At 40.2% G+C, this 14,102-nt stretch overlaps 1 protein-coding gene across 1 annotated transcript in view; it reads right to left on the reverse strand.

Annotated features, from left to right (window-relative positions):
* Positions 1–1,214: 1,214 nt before the first annotated feature.
* Positions 1,215–14,102, reverse strand: part of LOC122542896 (adenosine deaminase domain-containing protein 1-like) — an 89,798-nt gene continuing 76,910 nt past the window's right edge. Inside the window, exons 11-12 of the mRNA XM_043681025.2 lie at positions 5,374–5,506; positions 1,215–2,211 (exon numbers count right to left, since the gene is read on the reverse strand). Of these exons, the coding sequence (XP_043536960.1) occupies positions 2,101–2,211; positions 5,374–5,506 (244 nt within the window). The 3' untranslated portion in view covers positions 1,215–2,100. The remainder of the gene's footprint in view (positions 2,212–5,373; positions 5,507–14,102) is intronic.

The following is a 14,102-nucleotide window of genomic DNA, read 5'->3' on the forward strand; positions in this document are numbered from 1 at the left end:
GGGAGGGGGTTTCTGCTTGCTGAGAGCTGCGGGCTCCCTTCCCTTTAGTCATTTTTACTGGAGATTAAATTGTTTAAATTCAATACTAAGCAACTAATTACATTAAGTAAAAACTATTTTAAATGATTTGGTGAGTGTGGTGGGACCCACTTTGCCCAAGTCTTGGAAGGAGCACTGTAGACTCAGACTTGCTGGGTCGCCGCCATCTTGGATCCCCCCATACAAGTTATTTCCAAAGCGTAAAAGCCTTTGGCCTGAGATATCATCTGTTTAGGGTTAAACAAAAGGGCTCCAATAAACTATTCATCTCTGCAGCGACTCAGCCATTTCGAAATGGGGCTGTTTTGCAACCAGTGTAAAAAAAATCAAGGACACAGTAACTTTGAGAAAAAGGACCAGCCGTGTGACGGACGTAGACCTGCTTTGTGATCATAATGCAGCCAAACAATAAATTTTTCCAACTCATGCCAATGGCAGGTGGTATTGGAGAGATTCCTGGGCAGCCATGTTAATTAGCTAACCCTAAACCTATCGCCACTATTCATAGCTCTGGACTACAACATACATAGAAAAAGACGTTGCTACAGACTTCTTGGGATGACTGATTTACTAGATGGCCAACATGGACCTTGACCTGTAAACCAGCTGGGATTAATTCTAGACATGCCTCCTTGCCCTATCCATGATGAAAATCACTGTGCATCCAACCTCTTTTCAGTCAGAGAACTTATGAAGAAGAATCACACTTTATCATGCTTTCAACTTTAATGGATAAAAAAAAACTGTAGGATCCATCTCAGATGAATCTTACTAAACTATCAGAAGATAACTGCTAATTTCAATGGTTTATCCCTTACTTGAAAGCTTTCCAAAACTAATAATTTGTTAAACATATTGAAAGATGTTACCACCCCTTAAGCAATCACTGTGCTGTCATAACTCAGCTGACTGAACACTGATACAACTATCTCCAACTGCTGTACCATTTAATGACGAATTATAAAATGAAGCAAACTCATTTTACTTTTATTTGTTCTGTCCCAGGATGTGCATGTTTACTGCCCATCCCTAATTGCTCTGGAGAAGTTGGTGGTGAGCCAACTAATTGTTGGAGTTCATATTGTGCAGCTAAGCCCACAGTGCTATAAATGCATAAGATAGAGCAGACATAGGCCATTCAGCCCATCAAGTCTGCTCCACCATTCAATGGAATCATGGCTGATCTGATAATCCTTAGCTCAACTTTCCTGCCTTTTCCCCAAACCTGTATGTCTTTAAATTGTACCGGTTTCTTCCGCTATTAGAATTTGTCTATGTCAATGCTGTTGGGAAAAGAGTTCTAGGATTTAGTCCCAGTGATGCTGAAGAAACTATGATATATTTCTAAGTCAGGATGGCATGGGGCTTGCAGGGGAACTGGTTGATGGTGGCTCATATTTGCTGCTCTCGTTTTCCTCAGTGTTAGATGTTGTGGGTTTGAAAGGTGCAGCCTGGGTGAGTTTTTGAGAGCACAATGTAGATGGCATGTACTATTGCTGCCACTGTGTGTCGGTGGTAGAGGGAGCAAGTTTTTAAAGGTGCTTGATGAGGACCCAATCACATTTGGAGTACATTTACTCAATTGTTATGAGAGAGATGGGACAAACCTGAGCATATAGAGTTAAGACTCAGATCAATTATTCAATGGTGCAAGAGTTGATGCATTTTTCCTGTTCCAAAAACTTGAGGACAGACTTCACTTTAACAGTTTGATCTGATTTCCCAAATTGGACAGTAACTAATGTTTTTATGACAACTTAAACTAATCTGTTGAAGGAAGGTTGGAAAAATAGAATTTACTTTCATTATAACCACACTCTAGCCAGCACAATATAGTCAGAACATTGTAACATCTTTATTTGAATGAGGTACAAAGATTTTATTAATTCCACCTCTAGTCTGAAACAATTTCAATGTTAGACCAGAAAGCACCCATTAATCTGGATGCCCTTTAGAAAAAAAATTCACAATAATTTTAAACGCGTTAAACAAAATGGAAAAATGATCTATCTTATAGCAACAGTAAAAAAAATCCATAATTCTTTTTCAGTGCAATGAGATTTATTTGCTGAAGTTGTCAACAAGTTGCTTCTGTGGCCATGGCCCTGCTCCAGTGGATATGAAATGATAATTTAGGATACCCTTAGCTTCTTGGTAGGTTTTGGCATTCATCTAGAATAGGTATGTGCAATCATTAGAGGTCAATTCTAAAATACAGGAGTGCACTAACAAATGTGTCAGGAAAGCAATACTAAGATCACTAATAAAAGATTCTTCTTTACATTTGCTTAAATAAGTTTGCTACAGTTAACAGAACAGATTTACAAGGTTTTTGAGATGTTAACAAGCCCCCCCCCCAAAAAAAGGCCCACCTGGTACTGGTAACCCTTTTTATATTTTGTATGCCTGAGTTTTTTCAGCAGTGACATAAAAATGCACATGTAGTTGTTCAAATTTACTTAAGTGCTTTCTGACTGCAAATCTGCCTTGATGGTTATATAGGTCGGACATGCAAGCAGCATTTACGGTTGCCAAAGCATCCAGTTCCTCTAGAACTACAAATAATGGAAGGTGATTACGCTACAGATTCCCATTTACCAGTTTGAATACTGCTGTCTCTGGCTAAAATTATCCTGAAGAAGAGGTTCTTGCAGTACATATAACATCATGTGTACATTATAGTTTTGAAAACAGAATTTAGCATTGAGAGAGACTGGTATAAAAATTAATAAAATTAAGGATTTAAAAAAAAACAAATGGGAGGGCAATGTGTTCGACATGAGCTTCCACTTTCAGTTGGAGTTAAGTGATTTGTTTTGTTAGGGTAAAATGGAATAATTCTATTGATTAAATAGAAAACTGTTTCGTTGCTAGAGTTATACAGCATGGAAACAGACCCTTCAGTCCAAATAGTCCATGTTAGATTGCCCCAAATCCAATAGCCTTGAAGTTGTTACCACAAAGGGTTGATAGACAGTAAAGCTATTGGAAATTCAAATAATGATCAGTACAAACTGAATTTTATCATTTTTCAAGCAAAACAAGTTAAGTAGTAGATAATTAAAGCGTCTTAATGTCAAGTTCTCAAAAATCACACACTGAAACATTATCTCAAATAGAATATTGGCTCCAGCCTGGGATGACACCAAATTTACTCAGATAAAAGCAAAGGTTTGGTTTGGAGAGACAGAAATAAAATACATTAACAAGCATTAGACCAGTTACAACTTGGAGCATTCAGCTTCACTAAACTGTTGTTGGAATATATAAGTATTATAGTGTAGGGTCTTGAAGTCATAGTAATGAAATTGGCGAATAGGATTTTTAAAAAAAATATTAAAATAACAAAGCACACAAAATGTAATTGAAACAGTTTTTCAGTCTTTAAACATGATAGATACTTGTCTCTTTTGCTAAACTTAAGTTTCTATGCAATATGCCAAATAAAGAGTTCAAAATGCTCGCAAAACACTTTAATCACTTAACATACCTAATTGAGAAATCTAGCCGAAGGGGAAAGACTCAATTCAGAACACTAACTTTAATATTGGAAATGATACAAGTTAAACCAGGGAGACTACTGATTGAGATTCAGGATTTCAAATGACATGCAAAGTGCAAGGATCGTCTTCATCTCAGGGGTAAGACTTGGGAACGATTGGAAAATTCACCAAAGTCACTTGAGTGTTCCCTTTTACTGTTGGATTAAGTACTACACTGATTGTTACAACAGACAATTACTCCCAGCTTTGATGTATTTGGGGAAGATGAAATAGATAAATCAATTACTGGTGATTAGAGAGATCTGGCATGTTGATCATTTTGAATATCTTTTTCACCTTTGTTGTTTTTGGGAGCCTAATGGCTTTAAAAAAGTGCTTTTATTATAGGATCAATTATAAACTGTTAGAGAATTACCACTAAAAATGTGCACAGATATTTAAGTCAGACCCAAACAGGACTTGTGGGCTCCATAAGGCCTGTTTACACACTGCAGAGAATTTAATCAAAAAATTAATAACAGAAAACAATTTCAGCCAATTCTACTTTGAAAGTGGGATCAATGAAGTTCTTTGACTCTATTGTAGGGTCATAACAAAAGATCATATCCACAGATCATCCAAGGATAAACTGAACTTTTAATTATGTGCTTTCTTTTATTTTAAAACAAAGAGGATGTGCAGCCAAATTAATGATTGAGAATGTAAATTCTGAGCAATGTAATTCAGTGACTGCCTGGCAGGCCTGTGTGGGTCATCATCAGCCTTGAGGGAGGTCATGGAATGCACACCCGATGGCTGTAAAGGGAGTTTCAACAGGACTTCAGAAGGGAGAAATGCCAGTTTGCAGTGCAATCTCCTGGAGAGGTCAGACATGGGCATGATGGGAAACCAAGAGCAGTCTGGACAGCAGACTTTTGTTTTCCCCTTTCAAGAATACAAAAGACCAAAGGATTAAAGGACAGTTGGCAATGGCGCATGCTTTGAGGGTCAAAAAATCCCAAATCATCCGTGTTGCAGCTGCAATTCTCCATCTCCTTGCTGGAAGCCAGAAAGCAAGTGAAATCTCAATTGAAAGATAAAGGTCGCCCAATCAACCTGCAGAACCAACCTTATTGAAATCAATAAAACAAAAGAACTGTGGATGCAAGCAATCAAACAAAAAAAATACTGGAGCCACAGCAATTCTGGCAGCATCCATATAGAGCAAACTGAGTTCAATGTTTCAACTGCAGCTTCGTCTCTCTACTTGAAATGTTAACAGTTTTCTCTCTACAGATGCTGCCACACTTATTGTGTTTCTCTAACTCGGTTTATTTTTATATTGAAATAAATTACTTGCATACCAACACCGGTGTTACTGGTATCACCCAAAGTTGTTGCAATGTCCTTCATGGAACTAAAGTCTGATTCAAATATCGTTTAACCTTTTATCTTTTTTGGACTCACCTCTCATCGACATGCATGTGTGCTACTTTATAAAGCCTTCTTGTGTTTAGTGACTAATAAACTTACTCTTCCATTTATTCAGAAAACCTGGTTAAATTGGTTCCTTTTAAAACACAACATTTATTTGGTCTGGGAGAAAGAAACCTTGTTGGGACCAGAGTAAAGGAGGGCGCCAGTTCATCTCTCCTCCCCAGGAACATGACAATTTATGAAATCCCATCTGGAACTAGAATAAATTGGGGAACCTCGCATAGCAACTGATCATATGTACCTTTTTTATATTTAAACAATGGGAAAGTCATTAAATTATCTAACTTGCCCATTGTTTAAACATAAACACCTCAAACTTGAACATTTCTTTCTGTACGTGGAAACTTTTATTTACCTTGGCTTCATGACATGTTGACAGGTCCAGCAAATCCTGTCTGTTCATTTCCTTTGCTACACGTCGAAAGGAATACAGCTTAGCAGCCTTGCATAAACGGCTGGCTGTATTGACTCCATTTTTAAAAGGGGAGCTAGAATGATAATAAAAAGTAGTAGAGATACTGTTTAAAAAGCAAACTTAACCAAGTAGTACAAAACAATCATTAATCTTGGTATTGCAGCATACAAGACACTTTAGTTTTAAGTGTAGACTTTTTTGCAACTTTTACACAAAATGTTGAAATTTTTGGCAATTTCCTCATTCTGCAGAGAGCATATTTCAAACACAAGTCACTTGCCAATGGTTTGCCTCATTTAGCACTAGTAAGGTGATCAACGTTTAGTAGTTCAGCATTGAAACAGGCCCATCATGACTGTACCAACCATAATCTTGTCTACCCTCAGATGGTCTGCATCCCTTTGTTGATACTTGTGTGTCTAAGTGCCTCTTAAACTTTGTTATCATTTCTGCTTCTATCAATTCTACCCTGGCAACTGTCCAGGCTCCCAACACCCTCTGTGGAGAAAAACCGACTTGCCTCACACATCTCCTGTAAACATTTCGCTGTTCACCCTAGCACTTAACACATCTATGCCTCAATTTTATGTACTTCCATCAGATGACCCTCAATCTCTGACGCTGTGGTGAAAACAATCCAAGTTTTTCCAACCTGCCCTTATAGCTAATATATACCAATCCAATCCAGGTAACATCCTGGTAAACTTATTTTGTGCCCTCTCCCAAGCCTCCAAATCCTTCCTTTAGTACAGCAACCAAAACTGCACCTAACACTCAATGTGGCCAACTAAAAACTTTTATACAGCTGCAACATGACTTACTAACTTTTATACTCAAAGCCTCAAATGAAGGCAAGCATGCCTTCACTTCTACCCTATTCCCCCACTTGCCTTTCCAATTTTGGAGTTACAGACTCACACCTAAAGAGTCCTCTGCTCCTAAAAGATCCTGCCATTTACTGCAAACTATCCTATTACATTCAACCTCCCAAAATGCCTCACCTTACACTTGTCAGATTACTTCTGCCATTTGTCTTGACCAACTTTCCAACTAATCTATATCCTTTGATAACCTTCCTCACTATCCACAACTCCACCTATTTTCATGCCATCTGAAAACTTACTAATCAGACCACCTATGTTTTCATCCAAATCATTTATATGTAGAACAGACAGAGCCCCAGCACTGATCATTGTGGAACGCCACAGGTTGCAGACCTCCAGTCAGAAAAATACCCTTCCACAATTACCCTCTGTCTTCTGTGGCCAAGCCAATTTTGTAGCCAACTTACCAACTCCCATGGATCACAAATGACTTAATCTTCTGGATCAGCCTATATGGGACCTTTAACCAAGTTCATGTAGACAGCATCCACTCCCCTTTCCTCAAAAGCTCAAGTTTAAGACAAAACCTCCCCTGCACTAAGCTATGCTGACTATTCCTAACAAATCCATTATTTTCCAAATACAAGTAAATTCTGATCTTAAGCATTTTCTCCAATAATTTCCCTACCACTGACGTAAGGCTCACTGGCTTATAACTTCATGGCTTTATCCCACTGCCCTTCTGAAGTAAAGGAACAATATCTGTTATTCTCCAGTCTTCTAGGACCTCACATATGACAAAGATCTGTCAAGGCCCGAGCAATCTCACAGCGCCAGAGACCCGGGTTCAATTCCCGACTCAGGCGACTGACTGTGTGAAGTTTGCACATTCTCCCCGTGTCTGCATGGGTTTCCTCCGGGTGCTCCAGTTTCCTCCCACAGTCACAAAGATGTGCGGGTTAGGTGAATTGGCCATGCTAAATTGCCCGTAGTGTTAGGTTAAAAGGCGTAAATGTAGGGGTATGGGTGGGTTGCGCTTCGGCGGGTCGGTGTGGACTTGTTGGGCCAAGGGCCTATTTCCACACTAAGTAATCTAATCTAATCTAATCTAATCAATCTCCTCCCTTGACTCCCTCAGTAGAGGCCTGGGGACTTATCTACCTTAATATTTTGCTCTTCCTCCCTATTTTCTAAGATACCCAACCCAGCTCAATATCAACATGCCCTAGAATATTAACATACCTTCCCTCATCTTATCATCCATAGCCTTTTTCTTGGTGAATTCCAATGCACAGTACTGATTAAAAGAGTACCTACTTCCTCTGGCTCCATGCATAAATTCCCTCTTTTGTTCTTGAAAGGACTTACCTACAAACATATGCTCCTAACATACAAATAAATAAAATGTCTTGGGATTCTCTTCAATCCTACCTGCCAAGAACATTTCATTGCCTAAGTTAGCCCACCTAATTTCTTACTTAAGTTCTTAGTTGCTTCCTTTATATTCCCCCCCCCCCCAACAAAATGCACACTAAAGTAGATTTTAGATACAAAATCATGGGTGCACCCTCCCATATTTTGTTGAAGTGTCATTTATGGACAGTTTCATTGAGTGTTTCCCTCAGTGGGCTATGGAGACTTTTCTCTCACAATCTACTGCTCTTCACCTCATCAACATGCATACAGGACCCACTGTACACTTCTTGTTGGATTGGGCAGTTGCAGAGGTGGAAGTGGTCCCTGCTGGCAGGGCTTTCTGGTTTTGACATCAAAAGATGTCAAGTTTTAAAGCCCAGCTGCACATTAGTTCAAATGCTTAAGTCAGGAACTTACAACTTGACGGTCATTATGAAGGATGAGTTAGAAATAGAAATTGGAGCCCCAGTTCACAGTCTAGGACCTGACAGTTCCTGTTAGATGAGGTAGTGGATAGAGGGATGTGTTCTTTACCAAAGATTTCCAAAAGAGGCAATGGCATCAGATGCTGCCAGAGTGACAGAGATAGGCATCTGGGATAGTGCAATGAAAAAACACCCCACTTAGCAATGTAGAAAGAAATTCAATGGCGTTCCGTGCTCTGCATTGATAAGCTCCATCTCAAACTCACTCTGCCACTGTGCACACCACACACTAAGGCAACTGGTCTACCACTCTGTGTGGAATGCATCATCTTTGCTCAATGAATCTCACCTCAAACTCCCAAACGACTAAGTCTTTCTGCCCTCTGCACCTTTATGTACTCACTGGGCATGCCTCACTATCTTTTTTGCTCCAGCACCACCATTAATAGCTCTCAGCCACTTCCATCTCACTCAATTCATCCCTTTCACCAGGGCGGTAGTGACTCAAGAAAACCCACTTCCTGTAGATTCCATGTTTCGTTTTAGAGTTGCGCTCTTCAGTCATTATCTCCTGTGTCAGTAATTAAAAAGAAACCATTCATGAGTCAACGGCATCATTGGCTGGGCCATCTAGTTGCCCTCGAGAAAGTGGTGGTAAACCGCCCCCTTGAACCATTGCAGTCTATGTGCAGTAGGTAGACCCACAGTGCTGTTAGGGAGAGCGAAACTGAAGGAATGACAATATATTTCTAAGTCAGAAGGGGGAAATGGCTTACAGATGAATGTGCAGGTGGTGGTGTTCCTGCGCGGTCCTTGTCAGATTGAAATGTCTTGTAGCCATGATGTGCTACCTGGCTTTCTGTCTGCACTAAGCAGCAAAAGCAATGCACAGATATTATGAGCATTCATGCAAGTGAAAATGTGTCAGCACTAGGAAAGCAAGCTGACAGCCCCAAGATGCAGAAGATGGCAGTGTTCATCCAAGCACAGTAATCTGGCATAATCTGGACTCCCCACATAAACACAGTGGCTACAAAAACAGGTCAGAGGCGAGGAATACTGTCGTGAGTAACTCACATCCTGAAACCCCAAAGCCTGTCCACTATCTACAAGGCAGAAGTCCGTAGTGTGATGGAATACTCCCCACTTACCTGGACGAGTGCAGTTCCAATAATACTCAAGAAGCTTGACATCATTCAGGACAAAGTAAGCCACTTCATTGGCACAGCATCCACAAGTATCCACTCCCTCCATCACCAATGCTCAGGAGCAGCAGTGTGGACCATCTACAAGATGCACTGTAGAAATTCAAAAATCCTTAGACAGCATCTTCTGAACCTACAACCACTTCTACCCCGAAGAACAAGGGCAGCAGACACATGGGAACATCACCATCAGCAAGTTCCCCTCCAACTCAACATCCTAACTTGGAAACATATCGCTGTTACTTCACGGTCACTGGATCAAAATCCTGGAATTCCCTCTCTCATGGTATTGTGGGTCAATTCACAGCAGGTGGACTGCAACAATTCAAGAAGGCAGCTCACCACCACCCTCTCAAGGGCAACTAGGATGGGCAATAAATGCTGGTCAGCCACCAACACCCACAAATGAATAAAAAAAACTATTGCAATATTGAAGCGCTTAAGTGTCTTGTGAGTTAGATAGAGACTGGTGATAATGGTGTGGCAACACTGACATTTCACTGACAGAGACTTCTGTGGACCAAGGGTGCAGGCAATCATTATCCACTGAGTGTATTAAAAGGTGCTGGAGAACAAAGGTGAGAAGCAATCAATCAACAATATTCAGGCTGTTGCTCAGGTCACAGCTAGAGTATTATGTGCAGTTCTGGAATCGACATTATAGGACCGATGCGATAGCATTGGAGAGGATGTGCAGAAGATTTACCGGGATGTTACCTGGGCTGGAGCATTTCAGTATGAAGAGAAATTGGACAAACTGAGGCTGTTTTCTTTACAGCAGAGATGATTAAGAGGGGACCATGACCGAGATATTTAAAATTATGGAGATAGATACTGCAGACAGGAAGTGACCTTTCCCTTGATGGAGAGATCAATAACCAGGGGGCACAGATTTTAAATTAAGAGGCAGAAGGTAACAGAAATTGAGAGGAAAGCTTTTCCCACCCAGAAAGTGGTGGGAATCTTGAACTCATTGCATATAAAACCCTCATAACATTGAAGTAGTATTTAGATGTCACCTGTGATGCCAAGTCATACAAGGCTATGAGCCAAGAGCTGGAAAATTGGAATAGAATAACTAGGTGGCTGTTTTTGACTACTGTAGGGGTCCAGGACTTCAGTGTCTAGTTTTTCACCAGTACCTGGAAAAGTCATAAAATGCATTGAAATAAGGCAAGATCAGCTAATAACGAAATATTAATCCATGGAAATAAAGTCTTCACAACTTAGTAAGATGTTCATGTAATCATTGAAACTTTAAAGGGGAAAATGGGACATTTTAAAAAGGGGAGGCAATGGCCTAGTGGTATTATTGCTAGACTATTAATTCAGAGACCCAGGTAATGTTCTGGGGACCTGGGTTCAAATCCACTATGGCAGACGGTGGAACTTCTACTTCCAGACGTTTATTGAATTGGAGTCAAATGATGATCATGAAATTGTTGTGGATTGTCAGAAACCACATTCTCCCCAGTTCACTAATGTCCTTACCTGATCTGGCTTACATGTGACTCCAGGACCATAGCAATGTGGTTGACACTCCGCTCCTCTCTGGGCAGTTGGGATGGGCAATAATGCTGGCCTAGCTGGCCTGAGGGAGGGTCACTTGACCTGAAATGTTAACTTTGATCTCTCTCCACAGATGCTGCCAGACCTGCTGAACTTTTCCACCAATTTCCATTTTTGCTTCAGATTTACAGCATCCATAGTTTTTTCAGTTTTTAAGATGGTCACTTAATACAGGGTCAGTTTAATTGCTCAACTTTACAAAGGTTTTTAAAAATGGTCTGCAATCCTCAGGGAAGCAATATTCAATGCGTACATAATTTTCTTGGGGTCCTATTAGGGTTAAGTTGCTATAGGGCAATCGGCTTCAAGTCAGAATTCTTTGAATTTACACTTGGTACACTGTAGCAGCCAACGCTGTTCCGTCAACTCATTGTTACCTATATTAGGAGAATTGGCAGTAAGCGATTTTAATATAGACGTTAGCCTGGATTAACAGTGATAGAGAGGAGGCTTTATTTTTATACAATGAGGACTGATCTTGGATCGAAATGTGATGTCAGTTCCTGGACAGTCAGCAAGTGAGGAAGACCCTATCGGTAGTTTTAAGTGCTGCGGGCCTTGATGTTTTTGCTTCTGTTTTCTAACTGATGTTCAAAAATATCACAGCCATATCAAAGCAGTGCAGAGCGCAATCTGTTAATAGTATCTATTAGTAATTCTGCTAAAAAGATCCTTTGATCAGTTAAAAGGGGTTCAGAATCATAAATCTCCTGCTTTCTCCCCAAACCTTTGCACATTATTTTCATCTAAATAAATTATCCAATCAGCCAGTTCATGATTCTTAAAATCTTTATCATAACTCCTCTTTGCCTTCTTCTCTCTAAGGAGAGCAGTCCCAACTTCTTCAACCTATCTTCATCACTGGAGCTCCTCACCCTTGGAATTATTCTTCTAAGCAGCTTTATGCAGTCCAGTGCATTCATGTTCTTAAATTGTGCACCCAGGTTTGTACACACGCTCTCAAATGAGGTCAAACCTAGTGTTTTACATACGTTCAGCATTAATTCCTTGCACTTGTATTCTATGTCTGTATTAATAAAACTGAGGATACTGTATGCTTTATCCATTTCTCTCTACCTGCCCTGCCAGTTTTGACATTTACATCCAGATCCCTCCGTTCCTGCACCCCTCTTAGAACTGTATCACCATTGGCTTTCAAAGTTCTTCCTATCAAAGTAGATTGCCTCACATTTCTTGACATTGAAACTCATTTGCCACCTTTGTATCCATCTATGCCCTTCTGTCCTATGCTGTCAGAGTCAGATTCATAGAGCTCATAAACAGATCCTTTGGTCCAACTATCCATGTTGACCAAGGTTCCCAAACTAGACTTCTCCATTTGCCTGTGTTAGGCTTTGTAAACCTTTCCTATTCATGCAGCTGTCTAAATATCTTTTAAATTTGCTAGTTCCTCACATTTCATTCCACATTTAAACCACCCCGTGTGATGAAGTTGCCCCTCATATCCCTTTTAAATCTCTCTCTTCTCACCTTAAAAAATATATCCCCCAGTTTTGAACTCCTCCACCCTAGGAAAAAGATCTTTCTATTCACCTTATTTATGTCCTTCATGATTTTATAAGCTTCTATAAAAAGGTCACCTCACAACCTCCTATGCTCCAGTGAAGCAAGTCCTAGCCCATTTAGCTTTTCCTTGTAACTCAAACTCTCCAGTCCTGGGAAGATCCTGGTAAATCTTTTCTGAACCCTGTCCAATTTAATATTATTCCTATAGCAGGTCGAGCAGAACTCCAAATGTGGAATCACCAACATTCCATAAGACCTCAACATAATGTCCCACTCCAAAACTCAGTGGCCTGAGCAATGAAGGCAAGCCTGCTAAACACCTTCTCAACCACCCCCTCTAGCAATTTTCAAAGAACTATGTACCTGAACCTCCAAGTCTCTCTGTTTAACAAAACTACATATGCCTACCATTATCTGCATAAGTCTTCTCCTTGTTTGCTGGACCAAAATGCAACATTCTGTATTTATTCAAATTAAACTCCATCTGCCACTCCTCAGCCCACTGACCCAGCTGATCAACATTCCTTTGTAATCTTTGATAACCTTCTTCACTGTTGACTATAATCATCAGATTTGGTGTCATCTGTAAATGTACAAACCATGCCTTCTAAATTCTTATCCAAATTGTTTTATATAAAATGACAAACAACAGTGAACCCAACAGCGATCCTTGAGGAACACTGTTGGTCACAGGCATCTAGTCTAAAAAAACAACAAGCCAGTTCTGTATCCAATTGGCAAGCTCTCCCCGAATCCCAGGTGATCTAACTTTAGTAATCAGTCTACCAAGTGGAAATTTGTCAAAGGCTTTACTAAAGTCCATGTAGACGACATCACCACTTTGACCTCAATCTTTTCAGTTACATCCTCAAAAAACTCAATCAAATTAGTGACACACCACTTCTCACACACAAAGCCATGCTGACTATCCCGAAACAGTCCCCGACTCCCCAAATGCAGGTAAATTCTCTCAGAACCCTCTCCAACCAACATACCCACTGATGTTAGATTCTATAGTTCCCAGGCTTCTCCTTACAGCCATTCCTAAATAAAGGCACAACATTAGCCATCCTTCAGTCCTCTGGCACTTGACCTGTGGCTAGGGGGCCAGCGATTTCTTTTCCTTAACTTACCACAACATTCTGGAATACAACTGATCAGGTCCCCAAGATTTATCCACTTTTTTTTTCAAAGACCTCCAGCACCTCCTCTTCTATTACGCAGACATTTATTCAATATATCAATGTTTATTTCAGAATTCCCTAGCCTCAGTCTTTTTCCACAGTAAAGACTGACATGAAATATGAGATAAGTATGGAACGTTACAGGGCAGTACAGGCCTTTCGGCCCTTGAAGTTGTGCCGACCTGTGAAACTAATCTGAAGCCCATCTAACCTACACTATTCCATTATGATCCATATGTTTACCTAATTACCGCCCCATCTCCTGTGATTCCACACATAGATGACCTCCTTGATATTTAAGAGGCCCTATCTCCTCCCTAATTGCTCTTAATATGCTTGTAGAATCTGTGGATTATCCTTAAACTCAAAAAGCATAAAAAAAGCTTCAAGGAGGTATATAAAAGGGAAGAGCATTATAAAAGTGGCAAACGTTGGTCCCTTGGACGATGAAACTGAAGAGTTAATAGTGGGCAACACTGAAATGAGAGAGATGCTAAATCAATACTTTGCCTCAGTTTT

Source organism: Chiloscyllium plagiosum, unplaced genomic scaffold (assembly GCF_037043375.1).
Source record: "Chiloscyllium plagiosum isolate Xiang-an unplaced genomic scaffold, Cpla_swu_hap1 HiC_scaffold_47, whole genome shotgun sequence".
Lineage (NCBI taxonomy): Eukaryota > Metazoa > Chordata > Chondrichthyes > Orectolobiformes > Hemiscylliidae > Chiloscyllium > Chiloscyllium plagiosum.